The 16,582-nt window shown below is 41.3% G+C and overlaps 1 protein-coding gene across 1 annotated transcript in view; it reads left to right on the top strand.

Annotated features, from left to right (window-relative positions):
* Positions 1 to 16,582, top strand: part of ARHGEF12 (Rho guanine nucleotide exchange factor 12) — a 73,630-nt gene that overhangs the window by 41,435 nt on the left and 15,613 nt on the right. The window contains exons 5-26 of the mRNA XM_074162455.1: positions 737 to 835; positions 1,300 to 1,349; positions 2,167 to 2,224; positions 2,718 to 2,896; positions 3,491 to 3,568; positions 4,077 to 4,196; positions 4,814 to 4,948; positions 6,508 to 6,579; positions 7,379 to 7,471; positions 8,087 to 8,197; positions 8,671 to 8,769; positions 9,374 to 9,416; positions 9,818 to 9,923; positions 10,713 to 10,850; positions 11,289 to 11,321; positions 12,081 to 12,195; positions 13,282 to 13,387; positions 13,616 to 13,828; positions 14,281 to 14,410; positions 14,717 to 14,752; positions 15,361 to 15,515; positions 16,172 to 16,318. Coding sequence (XP_074018556.1) covers positions 737 to 835; positions 1,300 to 1,349; positions 2,167 to 2,224; positions 2,718 to 2,896; positions 3,491 to 3,568; positions 4,077 to 4,196; positions 4,814 to 4,948; positions 6,508 to 6,579; positions 7,379 to 7,471; positions 8,087 to 8,197; positions 8,671 to 8,769; positions 9,374 to 9,416; positions 9,818 to 9,923; positions 10,713 to 10,850; positions 11,289 to 11,321; positions 12,081 to 12,195; positions 13,282 to 13,387; positions 13,616 to 13,828; positions 14,281 to 14,410; positions 14,717 to 14,752; positions 15,361 to 15,515; positions 16,172 to 16,318 — 2,316 coding nt within the window. The remainder of the gene's footprint in view (positions 1 to 736; positions 836 to 1,299; positions 1,350 to 2,166; positions 2,225 to 2,717; positions 2,897 to 3,490; positions 3,569 to 4,076; positions 4,197 to 4,813; positions 4,949 to 6,507; positions 6,580 to 7,378; positions 7,472 to 8,086; positions 8,198 to 8,670; positions 8,770 to 9,373; positions 9,417 to 9,817; positions 9,924 to 10,712; positions 10,851 to 11,288; positions 11,322 to 12,080; positions 12,196 to 13,281; positions 13,388 to 13,615; positions 13,829 to 14,280; positions 14,411 to 14,716; positions 14,753 to 15,360; positions 15,516 to 16,171; positions 16,319 to 16,582) is intronic.

Raw genomic sequence — 16,582 nt, forward strand, 5'->3', positions numbered from 1 at the left:
CGATGTCACACAGCAAGTTAAAGGAGGAGCAGCAGATTCACACTCACATCTCCTGGGATTTTGCCCCCGTACTTCAGTAGCTCAGTGGGAAGCATGGTCTTGATCTGAGTCTTGTTCGGTGTAGTAAGTGTGACTTCTGTTTCTTTATTGCTGCTTCTCTGGTTCTGTGCGGTTCTCACCCGGAACAGAAGGTGCCCCTGTGATGAGATTTTTTGCTGAGAATGGGGAAAACTTTTCCTCGTCAATAAATTCGTTTTAGTCCAACCGGCTGATGTTAGTCTGAGAGATTTGCAACTTCTTTTTTAGAGTAGCTTGTAAAAGTTGTTTGATGTTTGATGGAACATGACAGCCCTCTGCTGTACTTTGAAGAGCTATTAATACAGACAAAGGGAAATTGTACTCATTGGTTCCTGTACATAGCTGCTGCTCTTTAAAAGCTGCTTTTACCTCAAGTTGTGTCTGATGTTCCAGAGCTGTCTGCATCTCTGCTGCTGTTTATCTCTGTTTTGTGTAACTGAAGCAATAAGCTTGACCTGTCTTGACATTCCTATCTGTTTCTGGACTGATGCCCTGTTTCTGTCTCTCATATATTTTCCCCTCTGTTGTATTGTACCAGTTTCTTTCAGTACTCTGTGATTATCTAGGAGGATAAGGGTTTGGACTGATGCCTAGCTTGTGTCTCTTTGTATTTCTCTCCTCCTCTTTCTTCTGCCCTTTCCCCACCTTTCTTATGCAGGTCTCGTTCAACGGTGTGTTGTCATCCAACGGGATGAAAACGGATTTGGGCTGACAGTCAGCGGAGACAATCCAGTCTTCGTGCAGTCCGTCAAAGAAGGTAAGCAGCCTTGCTAAACATGCTGGCTGGGGAGCAGCCGAGATGGTTTTCACGTGTATCAAAGAAACCTGTGCATGAGCCGGAGGAGAAAACTCCAAAGGCCTTCTGCACAGGTGGGATGGCTGCAGCTTTGGAATGGATGTGCAAGGACAAAAAGCGTTGCGCTGTTGGGTGATGTGAAGCGTCTCCTCAGCATATGATTTACTTGGAAACTGACCTCTTGCATCAAAGAGGAAGTAAATGACTCCTTGAAACATGGTGGGATTGTGGCTTGATGTATCCACTGTAAAATGAGAACAGAACTGCCCTCGTCTAGATACTGAAAGATTTTAATCTGATAGAGACAGAGGAAGTGCGGTTGAGTGTGGGAAGTAGCTTTGTGTGGAACTTAAAGAAGTGCTTAAACTATTTTTGCTTTGATTTTTTTCTTGAAATTGGAACAAAATCATTTCTTGCCTCTTTAGATGGAGCAGCCATGCGGGCTGGAGTGCAAACAGGTGATAGAATTATCAAGGTAAGGGCATTCAAATCATCAGAGAAATGGATCCTTTGTATAAAGGAGCTCTTTCCCTGAAGAATGTCATCAATATGTCTGCTGTGATGTTTGCATTTGCCTGTGGGATAGAGGAATGGTTTAAGTTTCTGTGTTCTGGGGGTACCAGGACAGTAACCACTGAAAGCTCACTGCTGAGTGTTAGTTTTGTTGTGGAGATCACTCTTATTTCAGAACCTTATGGGCAAGTTCAACATTCTACAAGGTTCAAGTATCACACGTACAATAAAATCATAAGTGGCAGGGGAGAGAAAGACCAGAGAGTTATTAAGTTATTAATAATCACCTATAAATAAATAGTCTTCTTGGACGACTGTTTTTCCCCCAGATCCGTGCTCTATTTTAATGCCAAACAACTAAGAAATCAAGCCAGTGACTAAAAAGACTTATCTAAAATACTGCTGCAAACTGATGGTTGTGCTCTACAGCAGCTACTGACACAGATAGAGCTTGGATTTTAACTAGGCATTTAGATCAATTAATTAAGTTAGCTACCCTGATTTTTTTTTCCTGCCCATTCAGGGGTGGATTGCTTTTTTTTTTTTCTTCAGTTGCTTGGTTTTCTTCATTATGTGTGTATTGTTTTCTTCTTGCAGAGCTCTGCTCACAGAGGTAAACTGTTAAAAGGATAAATTGTTTATCTGTTAGTGTCTTGAAAGACATAGTAATAGAGACTGGGGGGAAAGAAAATATCGTTCTTCATTCTAAGTGTGCGGGTACCTTTAGTTGGAAATCAGCAGCTAAACGCTGTTAACTTTCTCTTCCTCCCTGCCCCCAGGTGAATGGCACCCTTGTAACACACTCAAACCATTTGGAGGTGGTAAAGCTGATCAAGTGTAAGTAAAGGCAGGTTGCTATTTTTGTCACTGTGCTCCTTTAAAGCATGAAAGGCATAATTTTAAAGGACCGATGATTGATTCAGCTATCAAGTGACAAGGACAAGGTCTAACCATGCCCCATGCTGAGAGATAAAGGGTGTGTATGGAACAGTGAAGTGAAATTAGGGTAATTTTGGTATCTCAGACTTGAGCTGATACATGCTTCTGCAGTTTCTCCTTAGCTTGATGTTCGACGTTACCATCAAACCTGTCTACACATCTTCCCATCTTTCAATTCCACCTTAAATACCATAGCTATTAAGGCACTATTAATATAGATTACTGTATGATGCTTGCAAAGTACTGGCATTTCTAACAGAAGTGCATTCTTGGTTGATTTTTCTTTTACAAGGAAGAAGGTGGTAGTGGTTCCTTCCACCTTAGCACAGTTTATTTCAACCGTAATCTGCAAGTGTGTCTGAAATGTGAATTGTTCTTCTTCTCCCTGCAGCGGGTTCCTATGTAGCTCTCACTGTTCAGGGGCGCCCACCAGGGTCGCCCCAGATTCCACTAGCTGATTCTGAAGTGGATCTGGCAGCATTTGGGCATATGTCTCCCATCATGACATCTCCTCATTCACCTGGCATGTCAGGAAATGCAGAAAGGATAACTAGCCCAGTGCTTGTGGGGGTAAGGTTTAAAGCTCTCTTTCCAAAGAACCAGCTTAGACATAAATGTAGTCATGTATTTTTTTTCTTCAATGGTTTTGTGTTTCTTGCACAAATGACAAATTGGAATATTTATCCAGCTACCCAGTGGTCATGTAATCACATGGGGAAAAACATTTTGCAAGTAAAAATATCCAGTCCTATCTGAGATAATACAAAGACGGTTGATGAGTTATTCACAGGTTGTCTTTGAGATACACTGCAATTTGCATTCTGTGAGTTTATACGGTGTCTGGTCCAAGCCAGTAATGCTGTAACTTCTGTTAAAAAATGGATTACAAGGTATGCAGACATGTGGCAAAGAAGAGTAGGGAAAGCAAATAAGCAAACACTTCTGGTCTGTCTATTTTATTATTTTCTTTTTAACTGTTGATAGCTATGTTCAAAAGTGGGAAAAAATGCATAGGGATAGGATTTAGAAACTCGAATTGTTTCTTGGAGGGCTTTTCAGAGGTCAAGTTTAGGAAGTAGATGAAAAGTAGGCATGTCCGTTTTCCTTCTCTTTCTTCCCAACTCCACCAAAAAACTTGAACCTTAATTTCTCCATATTTTCTAGGAGGAGAATAATATTGTCCACAACCAGAAGGTGGAGATTCTGAGAAAGATGCTACAGAAAGAGCAGGAGCAGCTGCAGGTACTGGACTTGCATGAGTTTGAGAGGGGTGGAGAAAAGTATGATGCAAATACAAAGACTGGCTGTTGAATCGCTACTTAGTGGGATCTTCAACATTCCCTTGCACAGGTTGTGTTTCAGCTTAGCTTTTCTATATACCCACCTAACACCAGAGATCTACTCACTCTTGAGTTTTTAATCCTTGACAGAGTAAGAAAAAATTTGTGGGAGGTTTCTTAAGTGGAAAGGTACATATCTCTCAATCCGGTCTAATCCTTAGGCAAGTAAGCACCTTTCACTGAGAGATTTCAATAAATCTGTAGAATGTGGTTATTTTCATATGGCCCAGGAGAGAGAGAATTACAGAACTATATAACACGGACATTCTGTAGCATGTACTTGGTAGGTGTGCAGATGTGCTGTTTGTTATTTAAAATGTCTAAATGGAATGAAGGATAGTAGTAGGTTGTAGTTCTAAGCTTTGATATTGAGGAGATGCTGAGTGTAAGCTCATAAAATGATTTTTCAGTCTCTGCAAGAAGAGTATAGCCGATCACCCACCACACGACTGCTCAAAGAGATACAGGAAACGAAGAAGCACATTCCTCAGCTGCAGGAGAGGTTGTCCAAAGCCACAGGCTGTACTCAGGTAACAGAATGTGTCAGGCTCCTCTGGGATGTGTTCCGGGTGAAAATTCTTGGGGGATGATGGTATGCTGGGCAAGCAGGAGTTCCCTGCCATGCTCTTCTGTGCTTGTACAGGCAAGTTGCACCCTCTAGAGTTGAGACTTGTAATTAGGCTTGCAGAGACTGTCAAGCAATGCAGTGCAATGTTGATATATGAACTAGACTTTACGATGGACTTTCAAATCATCTGTGAAAAACTTCCCTTAAAACAGTTAGTGCAAACTGTGATGTGTTTATTAGTCTGTCTGTCAATACAACTTAAAAGAAGCCTGTGAGGTCATTCTTACAGTGTAGAATGAGTAACTGGAAGCTTAAAACAGCTTTGCTTTTGAAAAAAAATTCACAAGTGATATATTTTTCCCATTTTCCCTCTGCCTCTAATGTTATAAGTCCTGAAAACTTGGTGTGATTTTCTGTTGTCTTCTCCTAGAAAAGCATTGCAGCCTTTTCTAGACACCCGAAGAAAGTTTTATAAATAGTGTGAACTAATTGGGTTTTGAAACAGCTAATGTTTAAGGATTGCCTCTTGAAATATTCTGCTTGCTCTGTGCAATCTCCCAACTCACTTTATCTTTTCAGGATGGAGTCTTGTCCTCCAGGTCTGTGGCAGAATCACTGCAGATCAGTGAAGTGGAGGCAGAGAGCGGGGACGGTGTGAGCAAACTGGATTACAGTGGTGACAGCCCCTCCCGACCAAACAGTGACATTGCTGATGTGAGTCTTAAAACAGCTCCGTGACTTTGCTTCTATACCTTTTGGATTTGGTTTTCTTGTGCATATTCTTTGTATTGTCCTGTGTATCATACGTACGTACTTGTGTCTCAGTAATGCTGTGTATTACTAGAATAGGCTTCTCAGTATACACCAAAAATATTTCCCCGAGGAATCATGCTATATTGGACTTCCATTAGGGACTGGGAAAGAAATAGTGTGGGTTTTTGGGTTTTGATCCAGGATTAGATTTTCCTGGCGCAATTCCTGTAACCAGACAAAGAAAGATGGATGCCAGCATCTTTCTCAGAACTCAGAGATGCCAATTAGAGAATCTTTTAAGAGTATGGTAATGTTCCAATTGCGGTAGCTGTGACTCAGATCCAGTCAGTGGGCAAGTTGCCATGGAAGTGGGGAAGAGCCTTACTTCTACCAAATAAGCGTCAATTATTGCTAACAGTAAAGGCTCTTCGTCTGTTCACTCGTTAGTTATCAATCTGTGTGCTCGTCTGGTCTCCCTATTGGAGTGCCTTAGCACCTAATCCTTAATTAAGTCACTATCTGATTAGTGCAGAGGAACTGAGACTCTGTACTTGGGTTTTGGCCTAAGTTTGTTGTTTAACTTAAGGATGTAGGAGATAAATTTGTACTAGCAGTTGGAAATGAAAGGAAGACGGGTCAGATACACCTCCACAATGTGACCATACATGACTATTTTGAAACATTCCTACCCCAATTCCAAATCTGACTCATGTTGGTATATAATAAAGGCAGAACAAAATTCATAGCTCTCTTCCTCATAAATTTAATCCTGTCAGTATCGTGGATGGTAGTTGATCACTGGAGGTGATTGACAGTTTAAGAAGTCTCCTCTTGAAGTTTAAGAAGTCGTCCAGAGTTCTACAGCTGGGTGAAATAACTCTATGCATCAATACAGGCTGGAAACCGAGAGGCTGAGTAGTAGCGTAGCTGAAAGGACCTGGGTGTTGCTGTGAACACGCTGAAGATGAGCCAACAGCATGTGCTTTTGGCAAATAAAGCCGAGCATCTACTGGGCTACATGAGAAGGAGGATTGCCAGCAGGTGGAGGGAAGTTACTGGTCCCTTTTGCTGCGCGCTGGTGCGACTACACCTGGAATACTGAGCCCATTGCTTGGAGTCCCCTCTTCAGAAGGGATATTAGGAAAAGGGCCTAGTCGGAGAGCTAGCAACATGGGTGCTCCATGAACCGCCAGAAGAGGTGGAGAGAGCAAAGGGAAAGCTAAGGCCAGGTGCACCAGCAGATTTTACAGCTCTGCTGTTACCCAGTATCACTAGCTTTCTTAGCAAAACTGCTTCTACATTCGGTTGGTTTTTGGGTGCGGTTTGTTGATTTTGGTTTTTTTTGAATCTGTGCGTGTGGGTCACACGCTTTAGTTTGGCTGTTCATATCTCAGCTGTTTAACGGTCCACTCTGTGAGAAAGAAGAAGTTTTGGCTCTTGTGGCTGAAAAACCTACTGTGCAGTTCTCGTGTTTCTAGATTTACTGGTACTCACCAGAACTGAACTTCCTTCATTCCCAGAGTCCTCGCAGTGGCTTGAAGGAGCGGATTTATCCGGAGGAGAGTCCAGAGAAAACTGAGGTTCAAGATACTGTGAGTACAAAACGTAAAGTGTCACAACAGCATCTCCTGTAATGGGCCCATTAAACCCTTGCTGTGTTTCCCCTGCTTTCTAGATGCAGCATGCATAAACTTTGCTTTAGAAAATAAAATGCAATTAAAATTGTGCAGGGAAAGTTAATTAGCTGAGTAAATGTTTATGGAGCTTAAGAGCAGGCCCATTTAGAGGTGAGAAATATGTACACAGCAGTAAAACAGCTGGACCTAAAATAGGTAGAGCAGCTGTACATGTTTTATTCCTCGAGTCCAGCAGTAAATGAAACAGCCTTTAGGATATTTAGTCATTATGAGGCTGGCATTCTCAGGGGTGACCTCCAGAGTAGGTAAATGTGGAACATTGTGCTGAAAGTACAGACCTTTCTGAACGTATTACTGTCTTCCTTGGGATGAGTTCTGAAGTATTTTTCCCCTCATCTGCTTGAGTTTCCAAAGTTGTATTTCTCCAGTGGTACGAAGATGGCATTTGTGATATGCCACATGCCTAGTGTGCTCATGTTTGTAGATAATGCATTTGATTTTGAATCATCTGATTTAATGTTTCTGAGTGTTTGCAACTTGGGAGAAGCATTCGTAAGGGGATCTCACAGCTGCAAATTTGCACGAGGATGAGTAAAAACACGAGTTTCCATTGAGTTTTGAGAAGGAAAATAAAAGTGATAGTAACACCTCTAACTTGGTAAAGAAGGTTTCCTGTGCCAAGAGAGTAATAACACTGAACATTTCTTCCTTCCCTTCCTTCCCCTTCTCTTCCCTTGCTCCTGGTTCACCCCAGGATTCGCAGTCCAGTGTTGGAAGTCCTTTATCCCGAGTGGGGCCTCAGATCATCGGAGCAGAGGACGACGACTTTGACACTGAACAGGAGCAGGTGGGAAGGACTTTCAGCCTCAGCCACCCTTTTGCCCCCTCGACCAAAATTCTGTTCCTCTGTGTGTAAACTACAAGTGCTCCGTGACTTGGTTTTATTGAGCAGTTCTTGCGTGGTGAATTAAGAATTGGAGAATGTGAATCCTATTATGGCTGATCTTGCCAAATAAAAACATTTGAGGTTTTTTTGACAACATACCATCTTTGATTCTTTCTGTTACTCTCTCTTTCTGCTCATAACTTCAAGCCTTCTAGAAATTCATTTGCCTTATTTAATTTTCTTTTGCTTATTTTGTTTCTATTAAGTTCTGCATTATTGTCACAGCAATATAGCTGCCGTGGCTTTTGACTTATTTATTCGGAGTTATTTTAGCTGTCCTTTGCTCTGAATTATATTTCATTATATTATACTCGGTGTTCAGAAGAGTATTTAAAAGAAGTGTTCGTTTTGTAAGCTCTTCGTGGGATGTTAGAATGGCATTGAAAAAGTTCTGGAATTGATCAGTTTTTGCTTTAATTAAACAAACGAGGAGTTAAACTGTTGGAACAAAGCTTCTTGGTTTTTCTCACAGTAGCTTTCTTGAAAAATTCAAATAGTTTGCATGTATCTCTACAGATTAATGGGCAATGCAGCTGTTTCCAAAACATTGAGCTCCTGAAATCTCGCCCAGCTCACCTGGCTGTTCTTCTGCATCATGTGGTGTCCCAGTTTGACCCTGCAGCATTGGTAAGATGTTCTGGTATTGTTTCCCCGGCCCAAACTGGTAGCCTTAACCTTGTGTAGCATTGTCAGTGACATGGCTGGATTGGCAAGGGAAGAACTGCAGATCCTGTGCAGGCATGAGAATATTTCAGAGAAACGAAGAGAAGCACGAAAATAGCTGTCTCCCTTAAATCTAGCTGTTTACAAATAAATATTTAGCCCTTGAAGGCACTTCATTCCACCTTAAGTTGTCTGTGGGGAAGGTCTGATCTCTCTCTCTCCTCCACCACACCTGCAACCCCTCTGCCTTTCCCTTCTCTGCTGATACCAAGCAGCCTTGCTGAGGTTACCTGGGCAATCTAGATAGCTGAAGCTAGGAAGAGTTTAAATCCAGCAATGCTGAGTTCCTTGAAATATTTGAAAGAAAACTTGGACTCAGGGATGTTAGAAGAATTCTTACAGTATTGCCTAATTTCTTCCCCTCCTGTTTCCCACAGTTGTGCTACCTGTACACAGACTTGTACAAACAGACCAACTCCAAAGAGACTCGGCGTGTCTTCCTCGAGTTTTACCAGTTCTTCTTGGACCGAGCTGCAGTAGGTTCCAGTCATTTCTCTCATTTTCAAGCATAGCTAACAAGTTGACTTTTACCTTTCTCCACTCTCCTGAACTGGAAAAAACTAAGGAGTTACTGAAGTCCTCCAAAATGAAAAGTTTTTTTTAATTAAATGTTACCAGTGAGTACGGAAAAATGAATGGCGTATGGCCTGAGATGCCTGGTAAATCAATAAATCACAGGCAACACGTTTTCTGATAGGAGAAATAATTTTGTGATATTTAAGCAAGCTCTAGCTGTTATACATTGCCTTTTAGTTAATAATTGGTGCATATATTGATGTGGCTATTGTAAGAATTGGGAGATTTTATGTTTCTGTTGAAAAGCCTGAGAAACTTCTTTACTGTCATGAACTGGACTACTTAGATAGTATAGCAGAGGCTACTACCCCATGCTTAGATTAAATAATCCATGTGTAATGTAATATATATATATTCAGGATGGGAGTCTCCTCCTTAATACCACCAGGTTCTCAGGTTATATGATTTCGGCTTTTGAGGGGATTTTCTTGTGTTTTGTACTGTGTGTTTTATTGGGGTGGTGTTTGTTATGTATGTTCTCCCAGCCTTTCTTTTCCTTTGCAGAATCTAAAAGTTCCAGTTCCAGATGAAATCTCCTTAGAACTAGGTAGGGTGCTGTTGTCTCGTGTATCTAGTTCTGCAGTTTTCTACTGTCTGAGAAAGTTTCTGAAATGCACTGGGGGTTCTTTCAAATATACTGTGTCATGTGTTCCAGGGAGAGACAAATAAATACTGCTTACATTTGTTGGGGAGGGCATAATGTGTGCTCTGATACATGCGTAAGTGGTGGGAAGCGTTGACCACATTGGCATGTACATTTTTTAGTATGACAGTGGGTGTGACCACAGCTACTTATTCTTATTGCACTGAAGCTCATATTATCAGCAAGTGAAAGGCAAAATGGTACTCTTGGATGGGGTAAAGTATACGTGTGAGTGACTTTATTCTGAGGAGGAGAGGACTGTTCTCAAAAGAATAATCTATTCATTTTTCTCTTCTGATTTACAGAAAGAAGGCGGCCAGAACTCATTCCTGAAGAGCTTCATCGCCAGCTTATACAAACTATGCAAGATAAAGTCTGTCCGGAAGTTCAAAGGAATCTGGAAGATTTCAGGTACCAACAGTTGTCTGTGTAGTTTTTGTTTAATTCATACCTGGCCTCAGTCAACGTGTCCAATATGGGGGAAGTCCAAACTCGAGGGACATAGTGATTCATCTTGGACTAATAGGAAGATACCACTGGAGAGGGCCTTGAATGTTTTTTGAGACTGTGTTGCAAGTAATCAATTGCAAGATCAATTTTAGAGCTTGGATTCTTCATTCCTTGAAGCTGTTTGAGGCGGTTTCAGAGTATTTTTACTTATGTGATGTTCTATAAATCCTTCTTACTAATTGTGTTTATAATCAGCTTATATGTTCTTATATATTTTCTTTTCCTTCTCCTGTTTTCCTTCCCTCTCCCCTTTGGGCACCAAATAATCCACTTTGGAAAGCTGTCATGGGCACACAGTAGAATTTGATAATTAATATACCCTTTCATGTAGAGTCATAAGAGCTCTGTGCCAACATGAGACATTACACCAAGACAAGTGTTCAATAAAGGACTTTTTCATACCTAAAAATGTCTCATTTTGCAGCCTGGGGTGCTGCAAAAAGAGTAACTGCTTTTTCTTGACCCTTGCAATGGTTGCCTCTTGATAAATATAGTACAACTTTATCCCTCGTATCTTAGCTGTGTTTTACAGTGAGTGAAAATGTTATTGAGAAATGTCATGACTTCTCCATTTTCATACAGAAACCAATAATGAAACCTGTTTGACATTCTGAATGTCAAGAGGTTGCTTTTCCTTGTTACAGGTCAGTATTCAATTTAAAGCAATGATTCTGTCTCCCTGTTTTTCAGGCAGAAGCGTAGTATGGGATTGACCCTGGCAGAAGGAGAGCTAACCAGGCTGGATGCAGAAAGAGTTCGTGACCGGAATGCAGTGGAGAAGGAAAGAGCATGTGCAGAACAGATTATTGCTAAAATTGAGGAAGTCTTGTGAGTAACAGCAAAAATAATTGTGGGGGTAAAAAAGGTTCTACCCTGAACCTGACAGCAGCAGAGCAAAGGATTTGGGAACTAGATGCAATTTGCCATCGCTACGTTGACATTGCCTTCCCCTTTTTGCTATCAACATATGTTTGAGTAATGACAGCTAAAATTAAGCTAATAGCTAGGTAAAGTCCATGTATCTTTTCAAGGAGGCTACTGTTCAAATAGCAGGGGAAATGATTCCACTGTCAGCTTGTGCAGTATTAGATCAGAGTCCTTTTTTTGGGTTGTAGAAACCTATAGCTTCTCCCCCCATCCCTGCCCCCCCTCCCCAGGACTTCCTTCTAAAGGACACTGACCACAACTGCCGATGCTGTGGGTGGATGTGTGACTGGGTGTTACTTGGTTTTTCAGTTTCATTTTTAAATTCTTTCTTGTTTTTAGGATGACATCTCAGCCTTTGGAAGAAGACAAGAGGTAATGGAAGTTGGGTGGGCTTCGTGTGTGGAGAACCCCGTTGCTGGTGCTTGTTCTGCGGAGCGCAGCAAGACAGCCCTCTGCTGGCTGTAGCCACTGACTCTCATTTTCTGAATCCCCTGGCATAATTCATTTGAATTCAGAGCATCAACCTGTTGCTCTCAACCTCTTCTTAATCTGAAATTTGTTGCCTTTGTTTTAGATCTCCAAAAGTTACTGTCGTTAAGAGTTCATGTTTCTTTTGGTTTTATTTTGTAGCTGTTTCAATCTCATCTAACATTTATTTTCTGGATGTGACTTGCCTTGTTCAGTTTGTGTATATACAAAACTCAACAAGGGTAGCTTTTACTATACTCTTTACAGCAATCATAACTTTTGCTGTTACTTATTTTTACCATAACTCAAAACTATACTGTGACCTCAAATAGGTATTTAGTATATCATTTTAGGACCTTCTGTGTAATTCTCAAAATTTTGCCTCTGAGGCTGGCATGCTTTTATATACTCCATCTTTTGTTTGCAAGAGGACAAATTCTGATATTGGCTGTGTCTTTCCCATTGTCTGTGATAGTTTGTTTCATATTAAAAAAAAAGAAAAAAGATACCAAGTTCTTTTAATCTAAAAATGTTTTAATTTCTCAATAGAACCTTTGCATGTGACCTTTTTAATTTTCTTGACAAAATGTATTTTCCCCAATACATTTCTCCTTATCCTCCATCTTCTGTTTTTTTTTTTTTTTTTTTTGGTATACTTGGCAGTTCCACAATGCAGTATGTGATCCTTACTTACATGAAACACCTGGGAGTCAAAGTTAAAGAGCCTCGGAACCTGGAGCAGAAGCGTGGTCGCATTGGTTTCTTGCCAAAGATCAAGGTAGTGGTGTTGTGGCCAGAGTGCATTTGTTTGAAGCTACCCAGCGTGGGTGCTTTGTTAGAATTCAAAATCCACTTTTGCATGACACAGTAGAAGTTGGTATGATATTACAGTCTTCCTTGCTGCATCAAGAGGATGGGGATTACTGAGCTGCACAACCCTAACATCTGAAATTGGGTTCTACATGTATTTTCAGGCCCATGAATTAGAAATGAGTTGTTGTCGTCTTTGTCTGTATGCCTGAATCCTACCTACTTGTTTTCCACAGTTCTACCCTTATTAAAACTTTGGGCGAGAAACCTGGAATCACTTGAGGATCTCATTAAGGCTAATCAGGCTGTTGGCTTTTATACTTTAGCTTTCTTCTTGAGAAACTTGCCCAAAACCTCACACTTCATGATGCAGGAAAGCTACTCTTCCTGCCACCCACACTTCCCCAGTTATATAATGAATTTTTCCACCAAAACTCCCATCTCTGTGGGTGTGTTCAGTCGTCTCCCACAGTACGGGGGTGTATCTGGTCACAGTAGCTACTTATTTCCATCAGCGTTCCAGCTTCCTTTGAAATGTTAAGACTCTTGGAAGCAGTTCTGCACTGACAGTGAGAATAGGTTAGATCAAGCGTTCACAACCCTTCTGAAGCGGTAAGATAAGTTGTATTTCCCTCTCCCAGATTTGAGTCTTTATGCTTGTGGATGTTTGGAGTCACAAGGTGTCCTGCCTTAGAGAACCAAGGTGCTTCTGGTAACTGTAAATTGGTCTCTTACCCTAGAGAAGAGGGTAGTTTCTAGCTCCTGCTAAGTTAAAAACAGACTGTGTGAGTTTTTGCTCATAATAGAAGTATCTCTGAAGATCCTGTGGCTCCCACTGCTAACCTTGTTATGCACTGCTCATACTCTGTCCGTAGGCTGTCTTTGCCTCTGATGCTGCAGGATGTTGACCTCTCAATAACTTGTTAAAAATAAAACTCTCTTGTACCAAACTCCTGCAGTTTTAAAGAATTAGTCAATATCTCAGTAAATAACTGGATTTGAAGAAATGAGTGATCTGTTTGCTTTGCTTTTCTTTGTTGTATATTAACTGCAGCAAAGTATCAAGAAAGAGAAAGAAGGAGAGGAAAAAGGAAAGAGAAGAGGCTTTCCTAATATTCTTGGCCCACCAAGGAGACCGAGTCGACATGATAGCAGTGCAAGTATGTCAGACAAGGAAATACATGTTCCCTAACTATTAGTCTGAAAGCCAGATAAAGTCTCTGCTGTCTTTTAAAAAACCACGCTGAGAAGACTCAGTAAACTTTTTGGTTTTGAAACATGTTTTTGCAGACACACATGCTTAATTTTGTCCTGAAATGCTTCCTCTCTTCATTGCCGAAAATGAGTAAAAGCTCTTTCAACAATATAACGATGCTATGTTTGTTTAGTTGGCAGAGCCATGGAAATGCAGAAGCCCCGACACCCAAAGCACTTACCTACAGCAGCTTCTGTTAGCCCAGAGCCAGCAGATTCTAGCAAGATGCGCCAGAGTGGGTCCTCCAGTGATGGAACAGATGCACCATACCCTCCTGCCAACCCAATGTCTCCTTTGGCAATGGGTCCCTTTTCCTCTCCAGAGGGAAGCAAAGACAGCGAAACAGGTAGGCTGATACCAGCAAAGAGGAATGGTTAAAGGTTGTGTTATGAATGGTATATGCAAAGCACGGTTCTGATGCAACAAACTTGGCAAATCAGGAAATGTTTTTGTGTCATTAACATCATCTTCTTTGCCTTAGTCATCTTTTCTGACGTAATCTCTGGTTCAAATTAGGAATCTTATCGTGGCCAGAACTAGTTGTTAGCTGGGTTCTGTCGCTGTGGCATTGGATCGTCTAGCAGGAAAAAAAAAAAACAGTCTCAGGTGCCTGCACAAGTCGGTGTCATCTGGAAACACTTGTCACTAAGATTTTTCTTACCAGTCTAGGAACTGAGTTCCTCCAGCTCTAAGCTAAAATGAGGCTATCAATCAAGAGGCTCTGAAGAGGCTCTGAAGTTCTCTAATGTACTCTAATTTGGTACGGTTCTTGACATTTCCTGCTTATGCTCTGTTTAGGTTTGAAGCAGACTGGAGAAGCTCCACCTGCTAATGACTGTATGGATGGCACACCCCGCACACCTAATAACACCTTTGAATTCCCATCTCCTTTGGAAAACTTGCAGGAGGAGGAAGGAGAATCAGAGAGGTAACTCGTGCCCTGGTTGCTTGAGCCTTAAAAGAGAGTCGATGTGACAGTGGCTGTTGAAGCTTGGTCCATAAAACTATTAGTGACATCATTTGTATTAAACATTATTGGTAGAAGTGGGAAATGCTGGTCTGTGTCTGCCTCTGTGGTAGAACTAGAAAACTATGTATGAGGAGGGTGAGGCTGACAGATGGACAAAACGTTCCAGTTGGGAGATGAGACCTTTACTGGGAAGTGAGGCTCAATGTCTGAGCGGGGTGAAATTCTTGCATAAGCTTCCCTAACAGTTTCTTTCGTTCTTTGCAGAATGGTTGACATGGGAACACCGAAGCCTTTTCGCAAGTGAGTATGCTTATAAATATTTGAACTTCACTGAATTTGTTTAGATTTGAATAGGTTATGAAGGAGAATGCAGTAGCGTTCATTGTTCTGAGCCAGGATAATTGTCTGCATGATCTTTCCTTTTCTTAAATAACGCGTATATGAAGTGAGACACTGGCAACCATATATAGGAAGGTGGAGTGAATCATATGCAGATAAGCCCTTTGATTTGTGAGTGAAGTATAGTGATTGTTGTATCTACTGATTTGAGGTGATGGGTTAGGGAGTTGAGATTGCCACATTTTCCTTTTAGATCCGTGTATTGCTGTTAGCTCTGTATCTGCAGAGAGATGGAGGAAGGAAATTGTAACCTGCCCTTTCAGCAACTTGATATTTGACTTCAAGCAAATTATTTTATCTGTATCATTAGAAGGAGGTTATGGAAATACTGTAAGAAGAGATACTCACTCTTTAGTTCTTCTGTAAAAGGCAAAATTAGAAAATGTGCCTACAGGTTCAGACATCTAAGAGCCTCCAGCTGTTACAGAGAGTGTATTCACAATGCTTTACAACTGATACATATACTTAGATTTTCTCCTCTTCTTTCTTCCTTACATCCATGCCTTTAGGATGGACAGTGTTGGTTTCGCAGATGTACAAAGTGAAGACGAGCTGTATGATTTTGACATGGACATGGACCCTCCCAACTGGCAGCAACTTGTGAGCCGAGAAGTGTTGATGGGGCTGACACCCTATGAAATCAAACGCCAAGAAGTGATTAATGGTGAGATGGATATCTTATCCTAGCTCACTAAGCACAAAGTTGGAACCAGTCCTCTGGAGCTCTGAAGTTCTTAAATTTTAAAACTAGGTCTTTCTTCACTGATCTGCTCAAAGTAGTTACTAGCTATTACTTCTGGTTTGCCAAGTTCGTGTGTATGAAACTTGTTACTGAAAAGTGTCCTGAGATGAGACTGATCCAGTCGTTAGAGAAGAAATAAACAACGTTGAAGTGGTTTGACACTGAAAGGCCAGTTTGCAATATCATGTTCTATAAAAGAAAGCAAAAAGCACTGTCTAGACCATTGGAAAGCACATGATGCAAATGGGAAGCTACTACCAAACTTCATCTTCAGAGCTTCATCTCAATTTCAGGTCTTGCAATCCTGCTGAACGCTCTCTGTGGCTGTATGAGCTGCTAAGAGCTCCCTGTTCCTTTGGGGTAAATTATGAGTCGTGAATCAATTGGCTTCTCTGTTCTTTCAAACGTGGAAGTATAACGGAGCGTGGCTCCATTCTGGAATATGGGCCAGCAAGGGCAGTGCTGGTGAGGGAGACTGTTGTGAGTTCATATTTCTGACTTCTGTTTGCTTCACAATCCATGTCGCCACATCTCTTTACGTAGGGAATTACAATCCTGCTTTACCCTCTCTTTTCCAGAGTTGTTTTACACCGAGAGAGCTCACGTCCGCACGCTGAAGGTTCTGCATAATGTCTTCTACCAGCGTGTCACCCGGGAAGGGATCCTGAACTCCAGTGACAAACGGAAAATCTTTTCAAACCTGGAGGATATCCTTGGGCTTCATGGTAAGAGCAGCTGAGGTGCCGTTCAGCTTTGTCTGAAAGTCTCAACTGGAATTCTGGATACAAATATCTGAAAAATTTGAGCAAGTGACCCTGAAACAAGAGGAAACCTCATACAACACTTGAGTTGAAAAAGAATACTGCGGCTGTTCTTCCTTTCACACAGGTTTTCCATTTCTGATTTACAAAGATATTTTGATAAAGAATGCTTGTGTCCACTGTTTCGGATCCTTGCTTTTCCTTATTTCTGCACGCAGACACTCTTGT

The sequence above is a fragment of the Numenius arquata genome, chromosome 22 (genome assembly GCF_964106895.1).
Source record: "Numenius arquata chromosome 22, bNumArq3.hap1.1, whole genome shotgun sequence".
In the NCBI taxonomy this organism is placed as follows: Eukaryota; Metazoa; Chordata; class Aves; order Charadriiformes; family Scolopacidae; genus Numenius; species Numenius arquata.